Source organism: Rhineura floridana, chromosome 4, assembly GCF_030035675.1.
Source record: "Rhineura floridana isolate rRhiFlo1 chromosome 4, rRhiFlo1.hap2, whole genome shotgun sequence".
NCBI lineage: Eukaryota > Metazoa > Chordata > Lepidosauria > Squamata > Rhineuridae > Rhineura > Rhineura floridana.
The window spans coordinates 122,139,526-122,154,951 of NC_084483.1; the positions used below are offsets into that span (position 1 = coordinate 122,139,526).

General features: G+C 42.7%; 1 protein-coding gene across 5 annotated transcripts in view; it reads left to right on the top strand.

Moving 5' to 3' along the window:
* The window catches only part of TULP4 (TUB like protein 4), a 168,930-nt gene that overhangs the window by 108,143 nt on the left and 45,361 nt on the right, over positions 1–15,426 (top strand). For all 5 annotated transcript variants that reach the window (XM_061624252.1, XM_061624253.1, XM_061624251.1 and 2 more), the window contains 2 exons: positions 11,898–12,026; positions 15,265–15,426. In XM_061624252.1, the coding sequence (XP_061480236.1) occupies positions 11,898–12,026; positions 15,265–15,426 (291 nt within the window). The remainder of the gene's footprint in view (positions 1–11,897; positions 12,027–15,264) is intronic.

Genomic DNA, 15,426 nt, shown 5'->3' on the forward strand with positions numbered 1-15,426 from the left:
GCAAGCCATTGTCTCAAGCAGGAAATATGTACATATCTCATCCCAACAAATCCCCTTCAGGATTCTACTGACAGGCTTTATACTTTAAAAATATATTTTTCTTTTCACTACAACAAGAGCAAGATAAACACATGAAGAACACTGCACAGATTTCCCTCATGGGATTTGTCATTAGTTCTCAAAGTCCTTTGTTTTTCGCCTTTCGAACTGGCCAGCTCCACTTCGCTCAAGACAGTTACTCTTAAGACGGTGTTTCTGGTGGCGGTAATATCATCTAGCAGAGTGGGGGAAATCCGGGCGCTTTCCATCAGAGAGGAGTCTGCATGTTTCACCCTGATAAGGTGGTACTTTGGCCTAACCCTGCCTTTCTTCCGAAGCTTAATTCCGTGTTTCTCAGGGGACAGGACATTACATTACCTACCTTCTGCCCAACTCAACGCAGGGAAAAGGTATGGCACAAGTTGGATGTTAAGTGCATTCTCAAAATATACCTAGACTGGATGGAGCCTTTCTGTAAGACAGAGTCCTTGTTTGTTTCATTCAAGAAAGGGGCTCAGGGACATAAGGTGTCCAGATCTATCATTTGGCATATCAGGCAAAAGCCAGAACCCCGCCTCAGGGCATTACTGTTCATTCAGTCAGAAGGGCTGCTACCACGGCTGCACTCCACAGGGAGCCGCCGCTGGAGGAAATCTGCAAGTAGGCTACATGGGAACATCCATCACCTTTATTAGACACTACAAGGTGGATAAGTTCACCTCTGCTGATGCAGCCTTCGGAAGGAGGATTCTTCAAAGAGTAGTGGCCTAGGCCTGCATCCCTCCCAGGGATGTTAAGTTCACTGCTTCGGTACATCCTGTTCCTGTAATCTCCACTGCCCTGGTGACTGAGAATGGAAAGTTGACCTTACTGTGAAATGTTCTTCTGGTCAGTGGGGAGTGGAACATCCCACCTGCGGGGTACCTAGGCCAAAAGGTGGGAAGGCCTCCTCTCAGAGGTCCCTAGGCGGTTCATGTTTGTGCGATAACCTGGACAATGTAGGGAGAACCTCCCATGACAGTCTTCCCTACTGTCCTCTTAGTTCTCTGTTCTTTTACTATCCACTGTTCATGTGTTCGAATTTTTATGATATTTCGGTGGCTGGCCTCACCGGGTCACGTTTGTTACAACTGGCAGTTAGAGGGTGGCTCCCTCCCTTTCTGGCTGGACACTGTCTAACACTTTTTTCAAAAGTTTGACTGTGCCTCCAGGAGGAGTTAACCCATTCCTGTATGCTCTACTCCCCGCTGATCGGAAGGACAGAAGGTTCATAGAATAGTAGAGTTGGAAGGGACCTATAAAGCCATTAAGTCCAACTCCCTGCGCAATGCAGGAATCCATATCAAAGCATTCCTGACAGATGGCTGTCTAGCTGCCTCTTGAATGCCTCCAGTGTCGGAGAGCCCACTACCTCTCTAGGTAATTGATTCCATTGTCGTATGGCTCTAACAGGAAGTTTTTCCTGATGTCCAGTCGAAATCTGGCTTCCTGCAACTTGAGCCCATTATTCCGTGTCCTGTACTCTGGGACGATCAAGAAGAGTCCATGTGACAACCTTTCATGTACTTGAAGAGTGCTATCATATCTCCCCTCAGTCTTCTCTTCTCCAGGCTAAACATGCCCAGTTCTTTCAGTCTCTCCTCATAGGGCTTTGTTTCCAGTCCCTTGATCATCCTTGTTGCCCTCCTCTGAACCTGTTCCAGTTTGTTGGCATCCTTCTTGAAGTACAGAGACCAGAACTGGACACAGTACTCAAAATGAGGCCTAACCAGTGCTGAATAGAGGAGGACTATTATGTAGTTATATAGGTGTTTATAGACATGACCGTAAAATATTTTGTGAAGTGCAAGTTCAACATGACATTTTTTAGTAAATGTGCTTAGGATTGCACTGATGGCATTCCCAAATATGTACTTTCACACAGATGTTGGTTTTCCATAACACAATATTTGTCCAAGCCTCCACAGTTGGGGGGGCACTACTTGGTGCCATAGAAGGCACTTTTATTAAGCCATAATCACATCAAGGCTGGATATACACTTTAGCCAAGACACAGACAACAGGGCACTCAAAACAAAAAGGTAATTACAGTAATTACAGTGGCTGAGTAGATTTTGTACAGTGGTTATACTGACTGGGCTGCCACTGTCCTTCATATTTTACAAAATATTTTTTCCTGTATGGAAAATACTTTTTCCTATACAAAGATTAAATTTCTATGTATGAAAAAGTAATATATGAAGTGGTCTCAAGAGTGAGAAAAATAAAGAAGTGAATGGTGATCCAAATGTTTTTCATGCCCACATGTTATGGAGCTAGCTGCCAGATGATGTATCACATTCCCTGCACATGCACACTAGACTGAAACAACAACAGCAGCCAAGCCAACATTCAATACATTTATGTATTCTTTCCACCATGAATCGACAGGTCTCAAAAAGTAATGTGTGACACAGTCCTCAAACACCTCAAACAATGTGCCTCAAACATGGTCCCTTGTTCTGCCAGCATGCCTTCACACCATCACTTTGCCAAAACATACGGATAGGTAAATTGCTTTTACAGAGGTACACAGTTACAACTATTTACTATTTATTTAATCTAAAAATCTATAAAACACATACAAACAGCCAGGGGAAGATACTGGGGACGTACAAAATATATACAAATAAAACCAGGGGAGGGAGAAGAGAGACTTTAAATGTGTAACAACAGCAACAACAACAAAAAAAAGCAAACCAGGAATATCACTGCTTGGTTTGAAAAGTATTTGGTTGACACTTAGTTTTAAGCAATACAATAGTCACTGCTAGGAGTGAGCCAATGTCCAGCTAACACATGGTCCTCCATCAATAGGCAGCTAACAGATTTATTACAGAAAGTGAAAAGCATAGGGCAAGGCTGAACTCATTTTTCCCCCTTAGCTCACTTTGAGCAGTATAAAGGTCAGGGACATTTTGAACACGAAGGTTGCATGCAGCCTCCTGGGCTCCAGCAAGATATGGCAGCAACAGCAGCAGTGGCAGGGGCTGCTAGTGTCCAGGTAAGCAGGCAGGTGAGCGAGTGGGTGGCACTGCCCCTCCCCCTTCCCCTCCTCCTTCTTCAGTGCCTCTGCCGGCTGCCCTCATGCAGTGGCCGCACCTCACTGGGCTACCAGCTTCAGTGGACAACAGGGGCTGCTCTCACCACCGTTTGCCTTTCCTGGGACTGGAGGAGAGAGGGGCTGCTGTACTGCCAAGAAAGGAAAGGAGCCATGCTTGCACCCACACTACTCACCATCCACCCTGCCTGTACATCTGCTTGTCTGCTCAGGCACCGCTAGCAACAGTTTGTATGCAAAGACGTGCATAGCAACAAACATGCCAGGGTGCAGACAGACGTGGGCACCCTGGTATGTGTAGGGCTGAGGAAGAGTGGCCAGCAGCTTGTTTGCAACCCGGGGCAGAAATAAGGTGGCTAGAGACTTACTTATAAAAACAACAACTGGGCATCTGGGCCACCTAATGAGCTCAGTGGGCACTTGGTAGCATGGCTAGAATCTGGGTAAAATCTGGCTAACCGGGCAATATGGCAACCCTAGTCCTTTGGGGCTCCATAGCATAACTGCCATGGGGCCAAGCAATAGTCCCACAGCACCACTCTCTGGAAATGACTATTTAGGTAAGAACAGAACCCCAGTCTCCATCCTGGTTTGCCGACCATGGTTGGTGGTATCAGAAGTTGCTGAGAGATCCAGGAAAATTAATAGGGTTGCGTTCCCATTATCTTCCCATCAGGTGACTAAAGCTGTTTCAGTACAAAACCCAGGCTAGAAGCCAGATTGAAATGGATCCAGAGACTGAGCTGGTTTGCATAGAACACTAAGTGAAACCATGGTTTAGCATGAACTCTCTAGTCCCTAGAGAGGAGATTGCTGTCGCTGCAGACCTCCCTCAGTCCTGCTGGTGGTTTGCTGCTACAAGCAAAGCCATAGTTTGGCTTATTGCGTCATCTGAATTTGAACTCATGGTATGTTGTCCTCAGAGAAATCACAAGCTGTAAACCCCAGAACAAACCTTGGTTACACCACACTTGATTATTTATTAGGCTGAAATTAATCCCACTGACCAGCTGAAATAGAATTGTAACTGTTGCAATTATAGTGGTAATATTCAGCCTCATAACCACTAGCAATAAGTCATTTACTAAAATTTTATTTATGCTCAACTTCCACAAGAGATAGCTCCTTACAGTGGATCAAATAAGCTCATCTTTTGTTCTGTTCTATTCCTTTTTATAGAGATGGAGGAGGAAGGGAAAGAAAAAATAGGAAACCTATTTCTGATCAAATTATTCACAAAACATGTTTTAATTACTACATTTAGCTTTAAAACTCCTAATCTCCCATGTAGCAGTAATAGGTGTATAATTTATGACCTGCTCTTTAGAGGAAGAAACCAAAGATGACAGTAATTGGCAGAATAATTCATCTTCTCGAAGTAAAACTAAAAACCTAAGATGAAGTGTTTGAAACATGAGTTCAACTGAGGCCATTATCCAGTGTGGCCGTTGATGTTTGCAAGCAACTGCACTGCTATCATTGTGAGCTGCATTTGTCAGTGACATTTTTTGCTCCTTTGCTTCCAGTGGTGGTGGTGGGGATTAAGGTCATTAAGGGATATCCCTGCCATTCCTCTAAGATCGGAATGCTATTCCCTGAAGGATAATATATTCTGTGTTGTTTTTCAAGAATATGATTTGCTTTTGTGCAGAAGCAGATAAATGATTCCCAGCCAATGAAATCTGGGAGAATTGGTAAGCATTGATTGAGCATTCAGACTTCTTTGCCCTGTAGAAATAAGGTTAAGAGGTAAGGTATGTAAGTGTCCATGACAGTTTAAGATGATTTAGGCGTCTAAATTATGCTCTTGTCTACCTTTTGCATTTGCAACATTAGAAGCTACCTTTACGAGAAATAAGAAGATTGTGTATAAGATAGTTTAGCAGTATTGGAAGAACCCTTTGAAGTTTGCTCACACTCAAACTTGCTGCATTATTTTATTTATAAGTTTTCTACCCCACCTTTCTGAGGTTTGTGCCCCGCTCAAAGCACCTTACATAAATGAAAATCACAATAAACCATATCAATAAAATACAAAGAAGACCAGCGTGACAGATAAAGCCAATCTTCAATTCCTTATCTACAAGAGCAGATTGGGAAGACTGGGAAGAAAGGTTAAGTGGAGGACCCTCTCTCTCATATGCTAGTTTATTACACTTAGAGAGATTTTTACACAGGGGAGCATTCCTACCTGCAGTATGAAGTGAATCTAAGTCCATAGTTCTACCACCTCATTCTGTGTAGTATGTAGAATGGCTCTAACAGAGGTTTATTTTAAACTAAATTGATATTTTTTGTGTGAATCACAGCACAGTGTTTGTTCATATCCTTAGGCTCATGGAACACAAAGGCTCCAGAATATCCGCAAGCTGATGTGTTCCAGGTTTTTTGAACAAAGTGGACCACAAACATTCTGGTGCCTGAGTGTGGGACAGGGCTATTCATTTGAATGGTTACTTTGTGATGGTTCAGACTGGGTGACAAAGAAAAAGCCAACCCAGTTTGAAACAAGTCATGTGAATCAGCTTTGAATTCTTCTTCAGGAACTTATTATGAGCCCTGTGGACTTTTTTCCACACTGTTTAGAATGAGCTCGCCAGTGATCCTAGCATAGTCAACCGATCAAACAATTCACCACACAGAATTGTCTATGCTGTTTTAATTGCTGTGTTGTTTCAGTGGGATTATTGTGTGTGTATGTGTGTGTGTGTGTGTTTTGTTTATTTTAATTATGGATGTTTATATTTTAATGTTTTAATGGATTGTTGTGTATTTAACTATAGATTTTTATGTTTTAATGTTTGTTGGCATTAAGCAGTATAGAAATAAATAAATAAATAAATAAATTATAAAGCCAGGCTTAAGATGGACGATGTAATTTAGGCCATGTAGTCAAGGGCAGGAAAATATTAAGAACCTCTGAACTGGAAGCCGATTGAGAAAGTTGACTGCAACTAATACAGACATCTAAAGAAAGAATGGCCATTATGATAATGATGGACGAGATAAATAAATACTCTCAGCAGAGACAGCCTGAACTGGGTTAAGAGAAGAGAAAGAAATTGCAGTAGGCAACTGCACCGGATAGCTGGGACTGAGGAGAACAATTGATGGCAGACAAGTAAAATATGTGTTTGTATAAAGAGTATTTTGTAAAAATTCCATACTTCTTTAATACTGCTCAATTCTCTACCATTGTGGGACAGTATTTTATGTTAATTTTTGTGGGGGAGTTCCAACAAACACCCATTTCAGCCATCTGTTTTCCTGTAGTTATTTGGTTGACACAGATTGGCGTTGACTCAGCTTAAGCACATGTCTTTTCCAGTAATATATCCACCACTTTATTTCAAAATTGATATAGACTTTTTGGAAATTGCCTGTCCCCCACCCCCAAATATATATGTAGGAGCTCTTGCAATGTTTATCAGGCAAAGAGAAACTGAGCACCTCTTCACCTCTAAAATGATCATGAAATAATAATCAAGACATTATTTAATTGTTCCAGTATCCTTCTGGATTGGGGCTTACCCTCCTTCCCTTATAGGACCATAGGAAAATAGCCTTCTATTGAGTCAGACCAGTGGTCCATCTAGGTCGGTAGTGCCAACACTAACTGGTAGTGGCTGTCCAGGGTTTCAGACAGAAATCTCTCCTAGTTCTATCTGGAGATGTCGGGAGTTGACCATAGGACCTTCTGCATGCAAAGCAGATGCACTGCCACTGGGCTATAGCCCTGCCTCCTCTCACTTTTGTAGCCCTGCAGTGATGTTTGATAATGGATGCTTGAAAAAACAAGTACTACTCTGTTGGCACAGAGTGGTAAGCGGCGGTAACACAGCCGAAAGCTCTGCTCACGGCCAGAGTTCGATTCCAACGGAAGGAGGAAGTCGAATCTCCGGTAAAAGGGGCCGAGGTCCACTCAGCCTTCCATCCATCCATGGTCGGTAAAATGAGTACCCGGCATATGCTGGGGGGTAAAGAAAGGCCGGGGAAGGAACTGGCAATCCCACCCCATATATACGGTCTGCCTAGTAAACGTCGCAAGACGTCACCCTAAGAGTTGGAAACGACTCGCACTACAAGTGCGGGGACACCTTTACTTTTTTACTGTGTTGAGCGCTGGTTAGGCCTCATCTTGAGTACTGCGTCCATCTCTGGACACCACACTTTAAGAAAGATGCAGACAAACTGGAACAGGTTCAGAAGAGGACAACAAGGATGATCAGGGGACTGGAAACAAAGCCCTATGAGGAGAGACTGAAAGAACTGGGAATGCTTAGCCTTGAGAAGAGAATACTGAGGGGAGATATAATAGCACTCTTCGAGTACTTGAAAAGTTGTCACACAGAGGAGAGCCAAGGTCTCTGTTTGATCATCCCAGAGTGCAGCACATGGAATAATGGGCTCAACTTACAGGAAGCCAAATTTCAGCTGAACATCAGGAAAAACTTCCTAACTGTTAGAGCAGTACAACAATGGAACCAATTACCTAGGGAGGCGGTGGGCTCTCCAACCCTGGAGGCATTCAAGAGGCAGCTGGACAGCCACCTGTCAGATATCCTTTAAGTTGGATTCCTGCACTGAGCACAGACATGGACTGGATGGCCTTATAGGTGCCTTCCAACTCTTACTTTTCTATCACTCTGTGAGTAATTTCTCAGTTCTCCCAAGAATGCTAGTTCAGGCACAGGGGTATGTCCTACAACTTATAGGAAGCCAGATTTTGACTGAACATCAGGAAAAATTTCCTAACTGTTAGAGCAGTACAACAATGGACCCAATTATCTAGGGAGGTGGTGGGCTGTCGAACACTGGAGGCATTGAAGAGACAACTGGGCAGCCACCTGTCAGATATGCTTTAAGTTTGATTCCTGAATTGAGCAGGAGGGTGGACTTGATGACCTTATAGACCCCTTCCAACTCTTCTATTCGCTGATTCTATGAATCAGTAGTGTTGTGTTGGCTGTAATTATATCCTTGCTAATCTATGTCCTGCTATGTTGAAATAGCTTCCGGGTCTCTGCCTTCACTGGAGGAGTCTGCATGTTTTCCTATTTCATATTTATTGTATTTTGTTGTTTTTATTCATGTGAGATGCCCTGGGAGCGTCGAACAGAGAGTGGCTAACTTATAAGTAAAATGGCCTCAGTCTGTATGCTGCATATGGTCAGAGTTGCCATGTTGCTTGGTTAGCCGGGTTTTACCTGGATTCTAGCCATGCTGCCTGGTGCCTGCTTAGCAAATTACATTGCCTGGATTCCCTGCTTTCATTGTTTTAAAAAAGCAAGTCTCTAGCCCTTGTGGATCCAGAGATACAAGGCAAAACTTCCTAACTGTTAGAGCCATACGACAATAGAACCAATTGCCTAGAGAGGTAGTGAGCTCTCCGACACTGGAGGCATTCAGATGGACAGCCATCTGTCGGGAATGCTTTGATTTGGATTCCTGCATTGAGCAGGGGGTTGGACTTGATGGCCTTGTAGGCCCCTTCCAACTCTACTATTCTATGATTCTATGAAAATGGGGAAAAGTCAAGAATTTTAGCCTGCCTACCTACTGCATATGCAGAATGTAGCAGTTTAAAAAACAACACATCTTCACTTGATCAACACATGCAGCTCCACCCCTTACCCATAGACTTTCTAGTTGAGTCAGCAAGGAAAAGCAGCCTTCATCTCAATTGCTTTTGTGTCTCAGGGTATGTGTCTTAAGTGGTGAATGCAATGGGAGTGTGCCTGCCATCATGGAGGATGGAATTTAGGGATTTGAATCTACCAAACACTCCCTCTCCTGAACAAATACAAGATATAAAAGCAAACTTCTCTGTAGAAAAGACTGAGATATTAGCATTTGCATTTTTCAGCCCTGCACACACCCATTAAATGGTGCTTATTCCCAGGTAAAGTTGCGTTGAAATGTAGGCTCATTCGCCCTGTTACCCGACAGAGCATGTGTTCAGCAATTCAGAAAAAGCTAAAAAGTATTTTTAATACATATCCTTCTTCAAAATGACTGGCAGGCATCTCCCCACCAAAGATCACCCTACTTCATTTCCTCCCCAGGGATGGTGTGTGTGTGTTACACGTACGAGTCTATATATATACAGTGCAGTGGAGGATGTAATCTTCCTCCCCCCTTAAGACCATTAGAAACAATCCACCCCACACTCACCAGTTTGGGGAAAACTATTTCCTTACTATGTAGCAGATTTTGCTCTTGGTGCTACATGTCTGCCCTCTGGCAGTCGCTGAAATCACTTATTCCTAATGCCAAATTAATAGAGGCAAGTTTATAATTTCATGCTGTAGAATGTACTCAGCACATATTCAGAGGATCCATTTTCCATTTTGGTATCGGATAAGGCATGTTTTAACACTGTATTTTAAGGTTGTTGTAACCTTCCCTGGGATCTCTAGGTGAAAAGCAGGCAATAAATGCTAACAACAGCAGCAACACAAGTTGAGTAATTAGCTTGTAATTTCTTCATTATTTCCTCTGTGCAGTTTTCTTTATTATATCTGTCAAACACTCTTTTATTAGGTATTAAAAGGCTCTATTTTTCAAAATGCTAAGCTACCCACAACCATAGTTAGTGAGTAGAAGTGCAGGCCCTCAGTTCTATTTCAGAGAGAGAGGGAGAAATCAACCATATGCTGTGTTTTTCCATGCAGTAAACAAGGTGTTTTCTTCACCTTCTCTTGATACTGTTGCGAATGACATGGGTATGTGCTGTCAAACTGTTAGTTCATTTCACCCCAGGGATTGAGGAAGCAGTTACTTTAGGATGATGGTGGTGGTAGTGGTATTTGCCTGCCTGTAGGAAACAGTGCAAGGCATGGGATGGAGTTGGAAGAGAGAAGTGATGTTGTATAAGAAAATACATAATTTGAGCTTATTGTATATATGTGGAATGGGCCTGTTCTAGCAGCTCTTCCAGCTCAACTGCATAGCAACAATACTGCAGTGGTTTCCTTGCTTCTCCTGTAAACAGAGGAAGCACATGAGCCAGCATAGCTGTCTGTTCCTGACAAAATTGTGTAATGTTTCTAGCTAGATGGTGGGATGCCCTTGTTAGCTAGCAGGCAGAATTCACTTAAAGCTGTAGATTGAAACAGACACAGCACCAGGACATGCCTCCTTAGTCCTCTCTGGATTGCAAGCAAAGATCCTGATGCATGAAACCAGGAGAAACATTCACTGAACAAGCTTCTTTCAAAATCCGTAACATTTGAAATAACTGACAGCATACTTTGCTAGGAGCATTCTCATCCCTTCTGGAAATGATGCACTGTTTCATGAGTGCATTGTGTTGGTTAAGTCTTCACTGCACATTGATTAAAAACAACAACATTACAGAATCTTGCAGCACCTTAAAGCCAGGAGAGATCATATTGTCATATGATTGGGTGGGCGCCTCTACATCAGTCCCAGGTTCCTGAAGTTATTGCCTATAACCAGGTCAACGGGTAAAACAAATTGAGGTTGTCCCCCTCTCCCATACTTCTTCACACATCACCAGAGATTAGGACAGCCTGATGAAATTGATTGGGGATAGTTTTAGGACCAATAAAAGGAGGTTCTTCCAACACTGCATAATTGACTTGTGCTTCTACCATTTGTGGTAACAGAGATTACTTAGTTATTTTTAAATAAGAACGTATTAAACAAATGCATAGATTTGTCAATGGATATTAGTCACAAAAAAACCCAACAGAGCTTCTGTGGCTAGAGGCAGTATACCTCTAATCGCTGGTAACTAACAATGGGGTAGGACCATGGCTGGGACTAGACATTAAGAGAGTTGTATGGTTACTATTTTCCTTTTCCTTGCATCTGGTAATCCAAAACTAGTGACACCATGTCATTGTACTGAAAATTTCCCTGCCCCTAGGAGTAGCCACCAGTGACTAGGACCAGAGAAGCTTGATAGTGGGATGCTGTCACAAATTGCATTTTGGACTACTAGAATTTATGCAAGAGAGGAGGAGGTGCAATATTGTTGCACCCTGTTCAAACCTTTTATATCAATACCTATGAGTTTCCCATTGCATTTGGCTGGGCACAGTTGGAGACAGAATGCTGGGCTAGAAGGACCTTTGATCTGATCTGTCAAGGTTCTTCTTATTTCTTAGGTGGTACAGGCTGTAGCTTGGGTGAAGTAACAGGATGGAGTTGTTTGTGGTTCAGTATGTTGTGGTTCATCAGTTACAGTTCCCTCTCCAAGAAAGGTACATGACTCCAAGCACATTAATCCTTTCAAGAAGCCCTATTCTATTCTATTCTATTCATCTGTGTGTATGTGTGCCTGTTACAGACTGTTGTACAAGAGAATGAGTATGAACCCCTTTCACTCCCACTGCAGTCTGTAGTCTCCCAGAAAGTGTGTGTTCAACTGGGTCAATGAGATATGAAAACATATTGAATGTATGTTGATCTCAGAACATAGTTGCCTTTTACAGCCTAGAGAAAAGTTGACAATGTTTTTAAGAACTTGATTTGTTTCCATTTAAAAATGTTGAACTCAAAAGTCCTTAATTTCAGTAAAGTATGTCCAAGAAGATTCTTGGTTGCTTTTTTGGATGTTCTTAAGGAGAATCCGCAACAGCTGAACATTTCTTATTTTGTAACCCTAATTTAGAATTTAAACATGACAGTTTAGTTTTGCTGGATAAGATAATTGAGTCTCAAGTGAACTGCATGTTGGCACATTATATACAATTTTGGAAAAAATGTCTTTTTTCTGGAATCTTCTTAGGTGGTGCTTGTAAGATGGAATGAACCATTCCAGAAGCTGGCAACATGTGATGCAGATGGTGGAATATTTGTTTGGATTCAATATGAAGGCAGATGGTCTGTGGAACTTGTGAATGATCGTGGGGCACAGGTTAGTATTCACTCCTTTTTTTGTTTTTAGGAAAGGCCAGTAAAATTCACACTCCATGTGGAAAAAGTAAAAATACAGTTGTTAGAGCAAAATCTTAACCGAGCTTCAAAATCCACAGTTGGGCAATACCTTTCTTAAGACCAACCAAAATGTCACAGAATACCAAGCAAACTTCTGAGTCCAAAACTCTTCCTCAGTAACACAAAGCAGGAGTTAGGGTGGGGTGAGGAAGCCCCCTCCCCAAAAAGTACAAAAATTAAGCTGGATGTTAAATTATTGCAGTCTGCATTTAGATTTAGTCTCAGTTTGCATGTAAGGCAACCATGTCTTAGCAAGCATGTAGCCTTCTGGAGAGGAAATCCCAGTTGCTTTTCACTTCCTCCAGTCCTGCTGCAACGCTGTTAGCTAAGCCATGATTTGGCTTAACATGTTACCCAAACCTGCACTCATAGTTTGTTTACCATGAATATTAAGCCATAGAACAAACCTTGGCTACAGCTCATGGCTTGTCTGGAGCTAGAGAAACCACAAGCCCAGTTTTGACAACCACTAATGCATACCATGGCTTAGCTAGCAGCAGCAGGATCGGGAGAGAAGCACAGCAATGTGATCTCATCTATGAGAACTTGCACAGTGACACAGCAGGACCAGAGAAGGAGCAAAGTGTCTGGATGTCCTCTCTGGGAGCACTTGCATTTATGCTAAGCTATAGTTTGACTTAGTGTTACATGCAAACTGTGCCTCAACCTGAAGATATTGTGGATTGAACTAGTCTCCGCTAGGTGCATGCAGGTATCAGGATACACCAGAGTAGCCAACATGGTGCCCTCCAGATGTTTTGGACTACAACTCCCATCATTCCCTACTACTGGCCAAGTGGCTGGGGCTGATAGGAGTTGTACCCCAAAACATCTGAAAGGCACCATGTTGGCAACCCCTGGGTCACACCAAGGATTCTCCAATGAAGAAGTAATGGCAGATCCCCATTTCTGAAAACGTAAAGCTTAGCTGTGACCCAAATCTGTCTCATGACTTAGCAAAACACATGGTTTCCTGGTTAGGCAGAAAGCACACAAGAGCAATGTGGAGCATTCTTCCCATAGCTTGTTACAGAAGCAGGCAGCAAAACAACTGTGGGTTATATCTTGACTGGCAAACTGAAATAACTGCTTGTGAGTGAGTTGCCACAAGATGAATGCTCAGGGCAAGAGGAAGGAGAACCTGAATAGATTGGATATGGCTTTTGGGTATACCATTGTCCATCTCTGCTCTATTGTTTATTTCTACGTACCTAAGAAGCATAGATAACTTTTGTTGAATCATCGTTTTTTTCTCATAAAACCCAGCTCTTTCGCTTGGTGATAATGACATCCATTTAGTATAGTGACAGCTGATTACCATTTATATGTTATACACAACCAAATTCTAAGAAAGGTTTTCTGACACCTTGTGTTAATTACCTGTGGAGATTTGGTGTACGTTTCAGCATTTGGTATACACGGAGTCCAGGAGCAGCTGGTAGGGAGGGGCGGCAGCACTAACCTGGTCTCCTTACACCAGTGTTGTTGCGGCTTACCAGAAGGGAAAGGAGAAGACGAGGCAGAAAAGGAGGTCAGTGTTGTGCAAACACCCTGCTGGGAGCACTGCATTGGCACTCTCACAGTGCCTGCACCGCACCAACCTCATTGCCATCTCACTGTTCAGTAAGCCTCAGTAACGTTGATGCTGGGAGGCAAGGTGAGCATTGCTGGCCGCTCCTCCTGGAGCTAACACGCATTACAAACAAAAGGAAGCAGATTAGATTAGATTTAATATTTATTCCCTGCTTTTCTATTACAGAAATACTCAAAGCAAATTACAATAAAGAACAAAAATACAATATAAAACAATATAAACTACTGAGTACAATGTAAAATATAAAGTACAATACAAGATATTGAAATTACACATTGAATACAGTAACAATAATAGAATAACAACAATACAATAACAAGAAAAAATACATTCCAGATGCTGTTCTGCGAGGATCCAGTACTACATTCCAGATCCCCCACGTGATGCTGTCCTCCCCCCAGTATCAATCCAAGGCACTAGCCCTGCACATCTGTGGTCTCCCTCAGGCAGCTCTGGACATTTCTTTACTATCAAGCTGCATCACCTCCATCTCTCTCTCTGTCTGCTCGCCCTCATCAGCTTAAATACTATTCCTGGGGAGGCTAAAAACCCCATAACCAATCTTCAGGCAAGGAGCCAGCTGCACCTCCTTCCAATCCATCCGCTCTTCTCAGGCACCAACTGAAATACTATAGCCTGCCACAGGAACGGAGTGGCGGGAAACAGTTTTGCCAAGAGGGCAAAAGAGGGCTTTTTTTTCCTTTCCTTCCCTGGCTGGAAGTGGTGTCATCCAGGTTTTAAGGAGAATACGGTTGATGGTGCAAGCCCAGTCTAAAGAAACCAAGGTGAAGCACAGGGAATTAGTCCAGGTCCAGAACATCATCCATAGGCAAGGCCAAGGCAATGGTCCAAGGTCAGTACCACAGGAAGTCCAAACAAGGTACCGAGCAGAAAGGGAACAAAGTTCAGGCACAAAGAACCAGGGAGCTGTGCTGTTCCCAGGTGTTAGGCACTTTAAAATCTTGTAGATTTCAATAGAAGATTTATTCCCATACATTCTTAACCTATTAAGATAAAATACTTAGAGTGGTATCCAACTTAACAGGTTCTCTAGGGCAAGGACTTTAAGCTTAACAATGGAATTTCCCCACTCTCTGCTGTCCCCATGCAACCATCTTTAAACATGTTCCAGGGGTTTCTCCAGCCCTCCAAAGTAGATATCCGAGGTGTGCACATGGGAAGAGGAGAGGGTGGTGAAGTTCCATTGTGCAGCTAAAAGGCCTTGCACTAGCAGAACTGTTTGGTTGGATATCACCCTTAACTTTGTCTGGATTGCACTTTATTTTGTTTTTGTCTTGTAGAAAAGTTTGAAAATCTGAAACCCATGGTGGTTGTAGCATCAGAGCTATGTTCTGACACAGATGCTCTCTGCATGTTGGCTGAACCACCTGTTAACTTTTTTTAAAAAAAAATAATGGATTCATCAACCACTTAACTGGAGCCTCCTAAACATATTGGTGCTAGTTGATTACAGGTTCATTTGCTTCTGTATGCTGCTGTTTTTTTTAAGTATGGGCTATACTGTCAGAATAATGTCTAACCTCCTGTCTCTATGTGCATTAAGGTGAGCGACTTTACATGGAGCCATGATGGAACACAAGCACTAATCTCCTACAGAGATGGGTTTGTGCTAGTTGGATCAGTCAGCGGACAGAGACATTGGTCTTCGGAGATTAACTTGGAGAGTCAGATCACCTGTGGCATATGGACTCCTGATGACCTACAG